Source organism: Symsagittifera roscoffensis, chromosome 9, assembly GCF_963678635.1.
Source record: "Symsagittifera roscoffensis chromosome 9, txSymRosc1.1, whole genome shotgun sequence".
Taxonomy (NCBI): Eukaryota; Metazoa; Xenacoelomorpha; order Acoela; family Convolutidae; genus Symsagittifera; species Symsagittifera roscoffensis.
This window is the reverse complement of record NC_087070.1, coordinates 52,863,658-52,878,355: the sequence shown is the minus strand read 5'-3', so window position 1 is coordinate 52,878,355 and position 14,698 is coordinate 52,863,658. Positions and strand designations below refer to the sequence as shown.

The following is a 14,698-nucleotide window of genomic DNA, read 5'->3' as shown; positions in this document are numbered from 1 at the left end:
TTTGTCAAAATTTTTCAAAAAGTGCCCAAAAACGGCTTTTTTGACTGTTTTTTAAAAATTTGCCTGCGGCGCACAAAATTTTTCCAAAATAGGGGCAAAACAATGCTTTGGGAGAGCTCGAAAAATCAATTTGGTCGACCTAAAAAAAGTCGTCAAAATTTTCGAAAATTTTTTGAAAATCCGCCCCCCCCCCCCCTAGAGAGAATGCTAGATCCGCCCCTGCACAAAAATGAAAACAAATCCATTAAAATCAATTAAAAATAGATTAAAAAAATACTATTTTTCGAAGCAACAAAATCCTTTTTTCATCCATTATAATCGATTTTTTTTTCACTTTTGTGGACGCACTGACAATGAAACTAATTATAACCAATTTTTTTTTCCACTTTACTGAGATGCGATTTTCAACGCACATAAAGTCTTTTCTACATTTTAAACGAAAGTTGGTTACGTTGGTTACTTCCTACTTGTTGGGGGGTGGGTTCAGATGGGGGGTTGTTCAGGTGGGGGTGCTCAGGTGGGGGGGGGGGGGGGTTTGACGGGGGGTTTGACGGGGGGGTTTGACGGGGGGGGTTGTTCAGTGGGGTGGGGGGATATTCAGGTGGGGATGGGGAGGGGATTCACGTGGGGGAGTGGGTGGGTTCCGGTTGGGGTGGGGGGATTCACGTGGGGGAGGGGTGAGTTCATGCGGGGGGATTCACTTGGAGGAGGGGGTGGGTTCAGGTGGGGGGATTCACGTGAGGGAGGGGTGAGTTCAGGTAGGGGGGTTGTTCAGGTGGGGGAGGTGTTCAGTGGGGGTGGGGGATATTCAGGTGGGGGTGGGGGGATATTCAGGTGGGGGTCGGGGTGGGTTCCGGTTGGGGGTGGGGGATTCACGTGGGGGAGGGGGTGGGTTCAGGTGGGGGGATTCACGTGGAGGAGGGGTGGGTTCAGGTGAAGGAGGGGTTCAGTGGGCGGGGGGAGGGGAGGGGAGCAAAAGAGCAAATGTTATGGGGATTGAATGGAACAAAGGGCAAACGTTGGGGAGGGGGAGAGCTTAACGGAATCTTTTTGCAATTTGAGTTAAGGTTTTGAAAATGATTAGGCGATTAAGGCGTACACTGGCTTTGCAAAATTTCCGCATAACCCGTTTGACAAAAGGAAGAAATTTTAGCAAAATTTTGCTCGACGAGCGAAACAAAAATAAAGTGGAAAAAAAATACATTTTAACGTGATTTCCTACTTATTATAAAATCCATTATAATGGATCCGAAATGAATTATAATGCATTTTTTCATGGCGAGAAAAAAAGGATTTAAATACATTTTTAGTCCAGTTTTGTTGTTTGAACGTAACATGGGAACCGATTATATTTACAACATTGATTGAAGACCACGAAAATCCATTATAGTCGATTTGTTTTCACTTTTCTCAAATGCGGGTTGGCAAAAAAAATCTAATTTTTTGCGGAATTTTTTCTGGTGTCAATTGTGCTTTTCTCAATAATTTTGCTTGTTTCCTGACTCCTTTTAATTTATTTGTGGAGTTTTTTTCCTAAAATCATGTGCAAAAACGACACTTATTTAAAAAAAGTTTATCTCAAAATTTTTTTCAAGAATTTGGTCAGAACATTCTGTGCTTTTTGCACATCAAAAACTTGCCCTTGCTTTTAACACTTCAATGCCTACCGTGGATTTAACACTTCAATGCCTACTCTGGTACCTTTTGCGCAAGGCCCTAACAGGAGTTTTCCCTCTGACAACACTAGCCATGCCATGTTCACAATGGGTATCTCCAACTAAGTGCAAATATAAAGACCAAAGGCTTTCATTTAATTATCCCTCCCGTGGATAGGGGAAGCCCGTTTCGTGGGTCGCTCATTCACTCCAAGAGTCTGAAATCGACCTCTTAGCTGTTATGGTAATGCAAATCGTTTATTAGGGGTCATTATGGGCCAAAAACCAACGCAGATGAACTAATTGACAATCCCGTTCTTTCATATTGTTTAGGAGAGCTACTTCCCATGCGGCGCTCCTATTACTGTCGTTTTCATCTGGGAGTATATTTTTTTATTCTAGATGAAATTTTATAGATGGATTATTCAGTAAACCAAGCTGAACCCAAGGTTCGCCAATTCCAGTTTATTTGGTTTCACTACTTCAATGTTCCAATGCAAAACTATAACCTTTTCAGCCTATGTTTATGAAAGAAGGGTTCCATGGGGTCTGGGGTTCCAAAGTTAAGCTTCCCTCAACTATGACAGAGTAGATTTTGATACCATTCCAACCGCTAGCTACCCATACCATGAGGTCTATTTGCGCTTCAGGGAACCGTTATCATTTGAGACAGGGGGTCCGAGGGTTCAGATTTTTGCATACCCGGGTCAAATCATCTCTAGTATCAGCTCTATGAGTTTCATAAATTTAACTTCCTTAGTTTTCACTTGAGGCAGGGGGTTATCAATATTGGTAGCGTCTTATCAAATTCACAAACGGAGGGACTAGGTCTTTCAAGATTCGAACCCATTTTGGACTCGACCGTTTGTGCATATTCTACTTGTCGTAACTGTTATTGAATACCAACCTATGTACTACTCAGTATTCTTCACCTTCATTATAATGCATGCTTTTTTAAGGTAAAACTCTCAACAGAAATCTGAGTTTGGCGAAATGGTGTTAGGATCACCAATCCTACACACCATAATTGATTTTCTTATAAAGTTTTTCTAAAACGTTTACAAGAGTTCTTAAAAACCCTGATTAGAATTGGAGTTCTGCTAAGACCCGAGTACTTGTAGCGTAAACGCAACTTTAGCCGGGTAATATCTCCTCTAGATTGCTCTAAAATGTTTGTGGACCTTGAGAAGGGGCAAGGGCTCAAAACAATTGTTCAGTTTTTTCAACAGTGAGTTTTGTGAAGCTGCTATTAGGGTTTCCTTTTCAGTTGAAGCTCTGAGGTTTCTGCCCTAATGCAAGCATTTTATCACAAGTAGTCAGCGAAAATAATCAACTTATTTGTTTTTGATACTTAACCTCGTGAAACAACTCGTTGCAAGATAAATATGATACTTGTACGAGGTGGAGGGATTAAAGGGGAAAACGAATCAAGAATTAGTTTTTTGATTGCAAATGCTAAATTTCAGGCAAAAATGAGACCAGAAAGTTGCCTCAAAATCCAAAATAGATCGCAAAATATATACAAGATTTTGCCTTTTTTATAAAGTCACGAGACAAAGAAGTCTCAACGAGCAAGCTAACTGTTTTTCTCCGTTTTGTTTTCTGAGACCGATAAAGATTTAGAGCTGAAAATTCAACAGATGCCATTGAAGTTATATAAAAGGAGCTAGTTTATCAGAATTTGTTTTCGAGATAATCTTGTTGTGAAAACATCCTTGCAAACGGCGGAGGAAATTCAACTTTACAGGCTCAAATTGGTTCTTCAGGAAGGTTAGGTCCTTCAATTACTTTTAAAACCACAAAAAATAGATGAAAGAACTCGGAGAAAAACTTGGTCCGTTATATAAAAAACGGTCGTATCTCTTTCACCAATACTGTCAAAATGATTGTTGGTGATCATAACAAAAAGTTGAACAAAAGTTAGAGATAAAATAACTGCTTCCTATTTAAGGATCGGAGCAGTCTTTTTTCCCAAGTTTTCGCTGAAACAGTTCTTTATTTGCTGATTTCGAACATCAGCAAAAAATTACTCAAACTTATTCAGCCATTAATTGATCATGGATCATATAACTATCTCATTTTTTTATCTGTCGTTTTTTTGCGAAAGACTTGAGGTAGTGAACCAACTTGAGCCCTTTAATTCAAATACCTTAAGGTGTTTGCAAGGATGTTGTCACAGCAAGGACATCAAAAGGTTATGTTATACTGGCTATTTTACGCCTTCAAAAAAAAATTTTCAATCAATTTTTGACCCAGCTAGCTCCTTTCAAAAGTTTCATTTAGTATTTTCAACTAGTTAAATCTACATTTAGTTTCAGATAAAACTACAAAAATTCCAGAGAAAACGACAAAATATCACAAAAGGTCGTTCATTTGCTGGTTGAAAACAACAATTTGCATCTTGCATGTCCCGTGACTGTATTTTGCTGCCAAACTGAAGGGATTTTTTTTTGTGATTTTTAAAGGCATTTCAGATTTGTAAGTTTTTTTGGACTCTGTTTTTATGTGGACTCTGTGATAAACTGAAATCTGATGTCAAAATGAGAATTGGACCAAACTTTCACGTAGATTTATTCACCGGATAGGATACTGGCAATAATTTGGCTTAAAATATAGAACGTTTCAAAGACAAAATTAGTCAAAATTAAAATGAGCAAATGATCTATTTGCTCATTTTGTTCAAAAGTGAATGATCGACCGCTGGTCGATGCATAACAGAAATTGGCAGGTATCTGATCACATTCTCCCCAAAAGTTTTGAACAATTACCATACTGGTTACAATTTGGCATTGAGTATAGAGCGTTTCAAAAAGGTGGAACAGACAAAAATAATTAAAATTAAAATAAGCAAAAAATCTAATTTAAACAATTTTTGCATGCAAAAAAAAACAAATTTCGGTCACCAAAATATTGAAATTTGCCTTAATTCTGTCTTTTCTGATTTTGTGCAACTCACCATAAAAATTATTCTCATGTGTTGCAACGTTTTGCGACCTATTACATAAATAATTCTGACATGCTGCAACTCTCTGTACATAAGTTCAGTCTTCTCACCCTATCTCTGCTGTAGTGTTGACAGTGGCATTGACCTTGGTGTTTCCGGTGTCAGTGGCACTGTAGTAGTCTATCTCGTACACATCCGGCAATCCCCCGCCGTCTGGGTGGTCCCACGACAGTTTGAAAGCCGAGTAGTTCAGACTGGAAGTTGTCAGCTCGTCCGGTGGCGCCGGACCTGAAAATCCATTACTTGTAGATTCAGATGCAAGCGTTCTTTCCTTTTCCCCTCGTCTGCGAATTGTCACTACTAACTTCTCTGTTTACATTTTCCGATTGATACAAAAACTGGGATGCTGACTAAGTAGGCTATGAAAAACGTATTTCGTTTACATAACTAACCTTGTAAAACCCTCGTTTACAACAAAGTTATGTGAGGTGAGAGAAAAGGAAAAAGGGCCAGAAACGGAAGTGTGAATTTAATTAAAAGTTGTTTTTAGACGATGTTTCTCAAGCCGACAAGTGATTTTCCGAGCTCCGACGACCCTTAATGAGCAAAACTTTTCAGTGCCACTTCAAACTTAGCGGAAAAACCGCTATTTTTGGCGGTTTTTCCGCAAAGATTTTGATCAAATATTACGTTTTGTATTGGCACGCACTTCCCCTCATTTACGCCCACCAACATGCTTTGAAGTAATTGTTCTTAGTTTCTTTTTTCTCCAGACAGATTGGAATAACGGAAACAAATAAAGCTTTTCCGATGCTTTGAATATCGGGTTAAAGATAATTTTAACTAGCAAGAGTTCAAGATGAAGCGAATAGATAGCAATGAGTTTTCTGGAGTGATGATCAAGGTCCAGCGACAATGGGGAATCAGAGAAAAGTAACTAAGCGCAATCATCGTTTTTTAAATTAACAAGAAATTAACACCAGTCCGACGGGCCTTCAATTCGAATCGAACGAAAAGTTTAGGGATATTTGTTCTTCTTTTTCACAAAACTTTTTTTCACAAAACTTATCCACGAAACTTTTTGGTCTGAAACTTTTCGGAAATCCTTTGCCTTGAAACGTTTCTTTTTGGTCTGCAAGGTCTCGACTACGGGTACTGATTTTCATACTGGTTGCTGAGAGCGGCATGTTGTTTTCTGAATCCATCGGAGATTGGCATTTGATCAAGTCTGCGTCCAGCGAGCCGTGTTCTGCCCCATCGTGCAGTTTCCAGTGACGCTCTTTCTTTCTCTCTCTCTCTCTCTCTCTCTCTCTCTCTCTTTTTTTTTCTCTCTCTCTCTCTCTTTCTGATAGACTGGTTTTTCCTCGAGGTAAATGGTTTTTGTGAGAAATTGTGATTTTCGAAACAAAGAATAGCGATTTGGCTGAAACTCTTTTCGAAGGGAGGGCACCTGATGGTCGGTTGTTTTTTAATTCTCAAAAGTCAAATTAACTTTTTGAAAGACGAGAGCAAGGTCGGTTGAAGTCTTTAGAAAGACGTAGCTAAAAACTTTGCCCTAACTGTATCTTTGAGTCTTTTTACGCAGCTGTTCGATCTATATTCCCCACTGAACGATTTTTTTTCAAGGTACAAATCAGAAGATGAGAAGCATAAGCCATGGTCGACGTTAGTTTTTAAGGAAATCTATATAAGGCGCACTAGTATTTTAAAATTGAGATAAAATAAAGTAAGCGAATGCTATTAACCATTCTTGCCGAAGAAAAAATTCACAGGATATGCTGAGAAAAAAATTTCGGTTGCGTATTACTTTCAAAATCTGAACATTAAAAGTGATTTCTCTAAGGTTCTGTAGACCAAAATACGACCAAAAATTCGAACTCATTAGAAAAGTACTTTGTTTCGTGATTAATCGAAACCGGAGATTTTCTCAATCCGTCTAAACTGGTTTTTACTCAAGTCCGCGTCCAGATACCCGTCTTTTGACCATCGTGTAGTTCCGAGTTTTCTGGAGTTCATGAGTTTTCTGGAGTGATGATCAAGATCCAGCGACAATGGGGAATCAGAGAAAAGTAACTGAGCGCAATCATCGTTTTTTAAATTAACACAAAATTAACACCAGTCCGACGGGCCTTCAATTCGAATCGAACGAAAAGTTTAGGGAATTTGTCCTTCTTTTTCACAAAACTTTTTTTCACAAAACTTATCCACGAAACTTTTTGGTCTGAAACTTTTCGGAAATCCTTTGCCTTGAAATGTTTCTTTTTGGTCTGCAAGGTCTCGACTACGGGTACTGATTTTCATACTGGTTGCTGAGAGCGGCATGTTGTTTTCTGAATCCATCGGAGATTGGCATTTGATCAAGTCTGCGTCCAGCGAGCCGTGTTCTGCCCCATCGTGCAGTTTCCAGTGACGCTCTTTCTTTCTCTCTCTCTCTCTCTCTCTTTTTTTCTCTCTCTCTCTCTTTCTGATAGACTGGTTTTTCCTCGAGGTAAATGGTTTTAGTGAGAAATTGTGATTTTCGAAACAAAGAATAGCGATTTGGCTGAAACTCTTTTCGAAGGGAGGGCACCTGATGGTCGGTTGTTTTTTAATTCTCAAAAGTCAAATTAACTTTTTGAAAGACGAGAGCAAGGTCGGTTGAAGTCTTTAGAAAGACGTAGCTAAAAACTTTGCCCTAACTGTATCTTTGAGTCTTTTTACGCAGCTGTTCGATCTATATTCCCCACTGAACGATTTTTTTTCAAGGTACAAATCAGAAGATGAGAAGCATAAGCCATGGTCGACGTTACTATTTAAGGAAATCTATATAAGGCGCACTAGTATTTTAAAATTGAGATAAAATAAAGTAAGCGAATGCTATTAACCATTCTTGCCGAAGAAAAAATTCACAGGATATGTTGAGAAAAAAATTTCGGTTGCGTATTACTTTCAAAATCTGAACATTAAAAGTGATTTCTCTAAGGTTCTGTAGACCAAAATACGACCAAAAATTCGAATTCATTAGAAAAGTACTTTGTTTCGTGGTTAATCGAAACCGGAGATTTTCTCAATCCGTCTAAACTGGTTTTTACTCAAGTCCGCGTCCAGATACCCGTCTTTTGACCATCGTGTAGTTCCGAGTTATACGCTCTGTTTGCTGATAGAATGGATATTCCTCAATCCTAGTGCTTATCGTAGGAGATCGAATTAGTGTTAGTGGTTCAATTTTGCCATTGAGTGTTAGCGGCTCAATAAGAAAACTTTTAGAAATGAGTGCAATCGATGGGCGGTGTTTTGTAATTCTTTCAAGAACGGATCAAATAGTTTGAAATACATGGCTAAAAACTCTGCGGTAACTGTATATACAACTCTTTCTACAAGTACATTCAACCTATGAACTGCCACTCTAAAAAAAATATCAAGATCTAGAATCAATATATAAGAAACTTGACCCATGGTCAACTCCAATTCACCTAAGAAATCCATATAAGTGACAGAACGGAAAATAGGCGAGTAGTTTCAGCTACCCTTGTCGGGAGAAAAAAGTAAAATGAATAAAACCTAAAAAGATATATTTCTTCGTTCCCCAGTCCAATGGTCCGGAAACACTAAGTTCATTTCTTCGTTAGAGAACAAATCTGAAATTTTTAATCATTTGAGCTTTTCGCTATAGTACTTTGATATTGTGCTGAGACATGACTTGCTCTTGGTGAATCTTCCTATAAAAGTGTGACCTGACATGACTTGAGTTAACTTATTGCGATTAACCAAATCGCAGCTTGTTAGAACATGGGGTCTTTCTGAATGTTGCTAAGACTTTCCTATTCTTATTCAACAGACAAAGTTTCTTTCACTCGTTAATAGGTATATTATTTCAAATATAGAGGACACACATCAATTTTATATCAAGAGACATTGGGGTATGGATTGATAGTTATCGAGATAGAGATTAGAGATTTTGGTTATTAGGATGGTTGGGGGTCTCAGTATGAGAGTGGTTGTGAGATTTGAGATTTTGAGAAAGTGATGAAGTGATATTTGGTATATTTTCGCTTGGCTTTTATACCGTAGATTTTGATATTTTCAACATTCCATCTGTTGGTTAAACCAATCAGAAAAAACCAACACATGCTGTAATGTTTGCTTTTGGTGATATTTTATCAACCGAGCAAACACGTAATTTCAAGACAAAAGTTTAAGAATTATGTTTCTGATTTTTCAATTCAGAACATCCAACCATCCTATAGGGTGATTGTTAAACGGCGATTTCCGTTGACAAAAATTTAAAAGCATAATATAATTAACAAAACATCAAAAAAGTTTTAATAGAGTTTGCGTAAAGTTTTTATTCTGATTTTGATAGTTTGTTCGTAAAGTGGCGGCTTGTAGTGTAGTCGGTTGATGAATGGCTGCTTGTAGTCGGTTGAAGAATGGCTGCTTGTAGTCGGTTGAAGAATGGCTGCTTGTAGTGTATGTGCATGTAGAGTAGAGCAGTGGTGGCGGCCAAATCACAGCTGGATACTTTTGAGAAATATAACATCAAATACAATTTTTCAAATTTGGTTTAGCGAATATACTTATCAGCAATACTGGACTATAATTGTAGAAGCATACTAAAAAATAAAAGGACGGAGGTTAATAGATAATCTTGAAACTAATAGTTTCCTTCCACCTGGGTTTTTAGGCTCAGATATTTATTGCTGAGATCCTTATTTTTTTCCCGGAGCACTGTTATGGTTTTCTGCATTTGGTTGATGCGATTTAAGTCGTTTATGTAATTCTTTTGCACTTGATCCGTGTAGGAGTCAAGGATTGGAGTCTGCATTTGGGCGGTTATAAAAGCTGCCGGAACACAAATATGTTGATGGGGGAGTTGCGGATTAACCAGACGGTATGCACCGTTACCATTTTGGTAAGGGTGATAGGTGTCTATCTTAAATCGGTTAATAAAGGGAGAGAGCGCATAAATTAGACTGGTGTCAAAATTTGGTGGTTTCCTGGGGCTGAGGTTTTGTTATTTTTTGACTTGAATTGCGATTTTTGGTTCAAGTTCTAGAGAGTTTGCGGATTGGTGAACTATTACAGTGTCAGATTCTAGGTTTTGCCTAGTTGAAGAAGAGGGAAGAATTTTGAAAGGTCGGACAATTGCTTTTTACTTTTGAATGCATTTAGAAATTTTCACTTTTGGAATTTTGAAATTGGTATTCAATTTTGGTTGATTAATCGGGTTGATTATTTTGGATGGCATTTCTATAGGGTCATTTAGAGACAGAAGGTTTTCGAAATGGAGCAAGTCTTCTTCAAGTGGAGTTTGAAGAAGATCAGTGGGCATATCCTAAAAGATAAAATAAATTAGACCGGTACAGCGGGCCGATTATTGTAATCGACTAGTTGGAGTCTAGGATAAATTTTATCCTGATTTTCGTTTTCAGAATCCTCTTGTTGAGGTGCCTGAGGCCTATGATCAAGCACAATATTTTGATCGTTCTCATTTTGAGCGAATATTGAAGTCACTATAGAAGTGAAAAGTATATTGTAAGAGGCGGCTAACCTAATTTTTCCGAAAAGAAGAGTTCGGCCGGTTAGTTTGTGTATGTGTAATACTTTTATTACAAATACAAGAGCGTCTTTTATTACAAATACAAGAGGGTGTGAGTTCGATCCAAGAATTATCGTTATCAACATCTAGTTGATAAAGATTTAAATGCTTATCGGAGCAGTCTTGTTGATCTGCCGATTTAAAAGTTTGTCGAGTGATCGGGTCGACGAAATAAATTTTTTCGCGATACATAATTGGTTATCCGATTATAGCATGCATCCATTAATTGTAATGGAGAATAAAATTTTGGGCACTGGTAGAGCCAGGCAATATTTCCATTGGTCTCTAAAAACATAGACCTGTTTCGGGTCAAAATATAGCCGGCTAAACGCGGGCTTTCGATAGAAAGCATTAAAGTATTGAGAATCATGGAGCGTTCTAACTCACATTGATTCGTTAAAAGTGCCAATTCGGCAGTTCGAAGCAAGTAAAAGCTTCGAAAAAGAATATAATCTAGTTTTGTTCCTAGATGAGCTTCGTAGTCTATTTGTCCCGGTGCAAAGGGATAATTTTCATTTTTGCGTATTTTACGTAAGTCAAATTTGGTTCCGAATGAATAATTCCTGTATTAGCACTCGGGTTTATTTGTAAACCAGTATCCATATTAAAACCGTTTTGGTATGCTATGAACAATGATTCGTATTGGGTCGGGTAGACTATTTTTGGGTGTCCACATAAAGATTGTGTCTTATTTAGTATTTTTAGCATAAATTGTTGAGTGTCTCTACCTCGAGTATGGTGGTTGGATATTTTAGTAAAAGAGTCTTTTACAATATGATAATTTTCTTCATTTCGAATCATTTTTGCTTCGAATTTTTTGAGAACCGAAAAAATGCAGTTTTCGGGCTCGTTCCAAGTATATGCAAAAGGGTCGAGTGATGTTGTTTCACATCCGTTTTCATATACAGGACAAGGTAATGGAATGTTTTGCCAGTTATTAACGGTGCCATCTTTTAGATTGACAATTAAGGAAATATTTTGCATGTATGATTCGAAAGTATCCAAATGGCTCCAAGAACGATCGCTGCATTCGTTGTGGTATTCGCCATCAACTTTGCCTCTATTTGTATTTGTGACGATTTTTTCGTCGAAGCGAAAAGGAATATTTTTTGAGTATCCTAAGTTAACATAACCCCGTTCGGCGGCGTGCTTACAAGTATCAGGGGAAACGTGTATACCAGTTGTGATTATATTATGGCGAGCGACTATTCCGCTTGAATCGAAAGAATCACAAAACCATCGGATAGATTGGTGTTTTATACGACACATTGTCGCGTTAACTTTTGTACTATAATGCCGTTGATAAAGAGTAACCTCGACTGTTGTAGTTTCGATATTTTCAGGTTGTATTTTGCAGGGAGCTACTTTATTAAGTGAGAGCATTTTATTCGATGTCATTAGTTGACAATCAAAATGCGCAATTTTTAGATCTTTTGCTGTATTAGCGTAGAGATTGTCCTCTGGGTTAAAAGCGCAGATCTGTTGGGGAAATATTGAAAGAGTGTATATAGCTAACCAAAAAGTTTTTAGTTTTAGACGGCGGCGGAAAATAGAAATTATACTTACTTTCAGCAAATCGTCGATTATTTGGTCCGTTGATTGATCAAAGTCCATTATTTCACCTTCTTCGAGATCGGTGATTTTAGACATTATTTTTGAAATTTATTGATTTTCGTAATTGCTGAGAAGTATCAATTGGCAGAGGAAGGTTTTGGAGGTTGAGAAATTTTTGAAAGAATGATTCTGGGCTTATTTTTGCTGGTTTATATAGATCAGATTCTGATAAAATTTATTTGTTTAAGACAGGTTTTAGCAAAGCCGGCTGTTCAGTTATAATTGACATACTATACTGTGCCGTATTTGTTTTTACTGGCTCGTGTCAACGGCCGTTGGGAGGGGTTTAATTTGCAAGTTAAGACGGTAGAGATAAGCATGTTTGCTTATTTTTCAACCATATGTTTGAGTTTGTAAATAACCATATGTTCTCACCATTTGGTCAGAGATCATTACTTTAGTAGAAGCTGTCGTCTTGAATTTATTGACTACTAACTGATTGAAAATATGGCTACAAAAGATGATTCAGATAACTGGCTCAAGTATCCAGAAAAATTAGAGCCTTTGAAAAATATTCCGCTTTGGGATATAAGTAATGAGAAAAAGGAGGAGAGAAAAAAAATATTTGAATTTATGTATAATTCAGATCTCCTTAGTTCAAGGGTAGAGTACCTACTATTCACTAACGACAATTATTTGTTCGACGTTCCGCTTTTGCGGGAAGCCGAATGGTGGTCGGCCCAAATAATGAAATTCAATTTGGATAGGAATGCTGATATCATGTCCAATTGTTGGGAGGAAATTGACCAATTGTCCAGCGACCCAATAGAGTTGATCGGTCTGCTCCTTGGTGAGGATATGAGTATACTTTTAATCATTTGATTACAATTTCAATAATACAATTATATTTTGACATAAATGTTTTTATTTCGTTTAGAAACTAATATTTTTACTGTTGTTTTAGTTCTATAGAAGCATGTTCATGGAGAACGGACGAGAGAAGCTAGATATGTTAAAACGAATTTCAATGGCGTGGTGGCAACCCGAGCCGGTATTGCAGATAGTAGCAAAAAGCAAGCAGTCAAGACAAAGTAGCGAAAAAATGACTCTAGAATTTTTGTGTGCTAATAAAAGTATATATGATATAGCAAATAATTTTGAGTCAAAGTTGCCTTGGGGCGAAATTTAGAGAAAATAAATTTATTTTTCTTATATCCATTTGTCTTTAATTTTTTCCAAATCTGGATATAAGACTAGATGGAATTGGACTTCCGAATTTTTGTGTGGGACGTTTAGTTCTTTTTGGCCTTTCTGAGCTGACTTCAGGAATAGGCAAATAGAGACTTTTTTGGTAGTAGTTTTCTGAATTATTTGGGGATTGAGCATAATTTGAAAATCCTGCTGAATTATTAGAAAGCTGATAAAAATTTTGGGGTGGTGAAACATGAAACTGTGTTCTAATGTTCCGGTGGCTTTGCGAGCTACTTGGGCCATCGAGTTCACTTAGTTCATTTAATACACGTTTTGGGTATGGCGTAGAACTAGTAATAGGCTGTATATTGGGATTGAATCATGTTGATTCGAATAAAGTCCTTAAATTCATAGTTTCCTGTCCAGAATCAGAACTTTGTTTTGGCGACTTATTTTGTTCAGATTTCCTAATTGTAGAATCGTGGTTTGTCATATGTTGATATCCACTAGATATCACTGGCCAATAGGAATAATTCGCGAATTCAGTCTTTTTGGGCTGATTAAAATCGTCGATTTGTCGATTTGTTAGATGATTATAAAAACCATCGGACATTGGATCGGTTGAATATTCAGTAACCAATTTTCGCATTGTTTTTTCTTGGGGAAAGTATTCAACAAAATGATTGCGGTGTACTATTTTTTTCTCTGAGGTTGCGTCGTTTTCTATTTTATAGTTGACATCTGTCTGTTACTTGTTCAACTACAGTATATGGGCCAGATCTTAAATGTAGCAGCTTTTGGGACCTTAAAAGTGGTTTAGATCTATTTTCAAGCAATATTTTTCTGCCAATTTTGATTGGTTTACCTAGCTTATGTTGATTTCGAAAATAATGCGCTTGATTAGTGACGCGGCGACAATGTATACAAGTATTGCTGTAAATTGTTTAAAAAAGATTCTCCATTTTTAAATTTCTGAGGATATTCGGTTTTGGAGTAATTTATCGATTTTCTCATTTTTTACACTTTCTTCACTATGAACATGAGGTGAAAGGCCGGTGCAATATTCTGATATGCATCGTTTGTCATTATCACGAAATAATCCTAGTTTTAGGCTGATTGGAATTTGTGGTTTAATGCCAAATACGATTTCGTATGGCGTATAACCAGTACTTGAATTGACGGCTGTGTTATGAGCAAAGGCAAATTTGTCTGTTAGTTTTGACCAATCAGAACCAGCATCATTTATAAAATGCCTGAAATATTGAGTTAAATGTTTATTTTGGACCTCAACTTTGCCGTTTGTCCACGGTGCGTAAGTAGTTCTTGGTCTAAGTGTAGTACTTAATTCAAATGACCAATGAACGAAATCATTGCTTATAAAAGCACTTCCATTATCATGAATGATTTGTTGTGGAATGCCAAAAGATGTGATATATTTTTCAAGGAGATTGATTGTTTCCTTTGAATTGGCGTGTTTGCAAGGATATACTTGTATATATCGAGAAAATGCGTCTACAACAACTAAACAATAGTTTTTGCCGTTACTTATTGGTCTGAGTGGACCTTTGTGGTCAATGTGAATTGTTTTCATTGGTGTTGTTTCTAGTTGACCCCATTGCTGTAAAGGAGCTTCATTTAAATCTTTTCTTTGTGGCTTGTTTTTTTGACAATCAAGACAATCGTGAAGAAGCATTTTTACCCATTTATAAAGTCCGGGCCAATAGAAGTATCTTTTAATACTTTCTAATGTTTTTGATTCTTCTTGATGACCACTTA

At 37.2% G+C, this 14,698-nt stretch overlaps 1 protein-coding gene across 1 annotated transcript in view; it reads right to left on the bottom strand.

Annotated features, from left to right (window-relative positions):
* Positions 1 to 14,698, bottom strand: part of LOC134854893 (uncharacterized) — a gene marked incomplete in the record, with an annotated part of 161,968 nt that overhangs the window by 114,966 nt on the left and 32,304 nt on the right. The window contains 1 exon segment of the mRNA XM_063871253.1: positions 4,710 to 4,887. Within this exon segment, the coding sequence (XP_063727323.1) occupies positions 4,710 to 4,887 (178 nt within the window).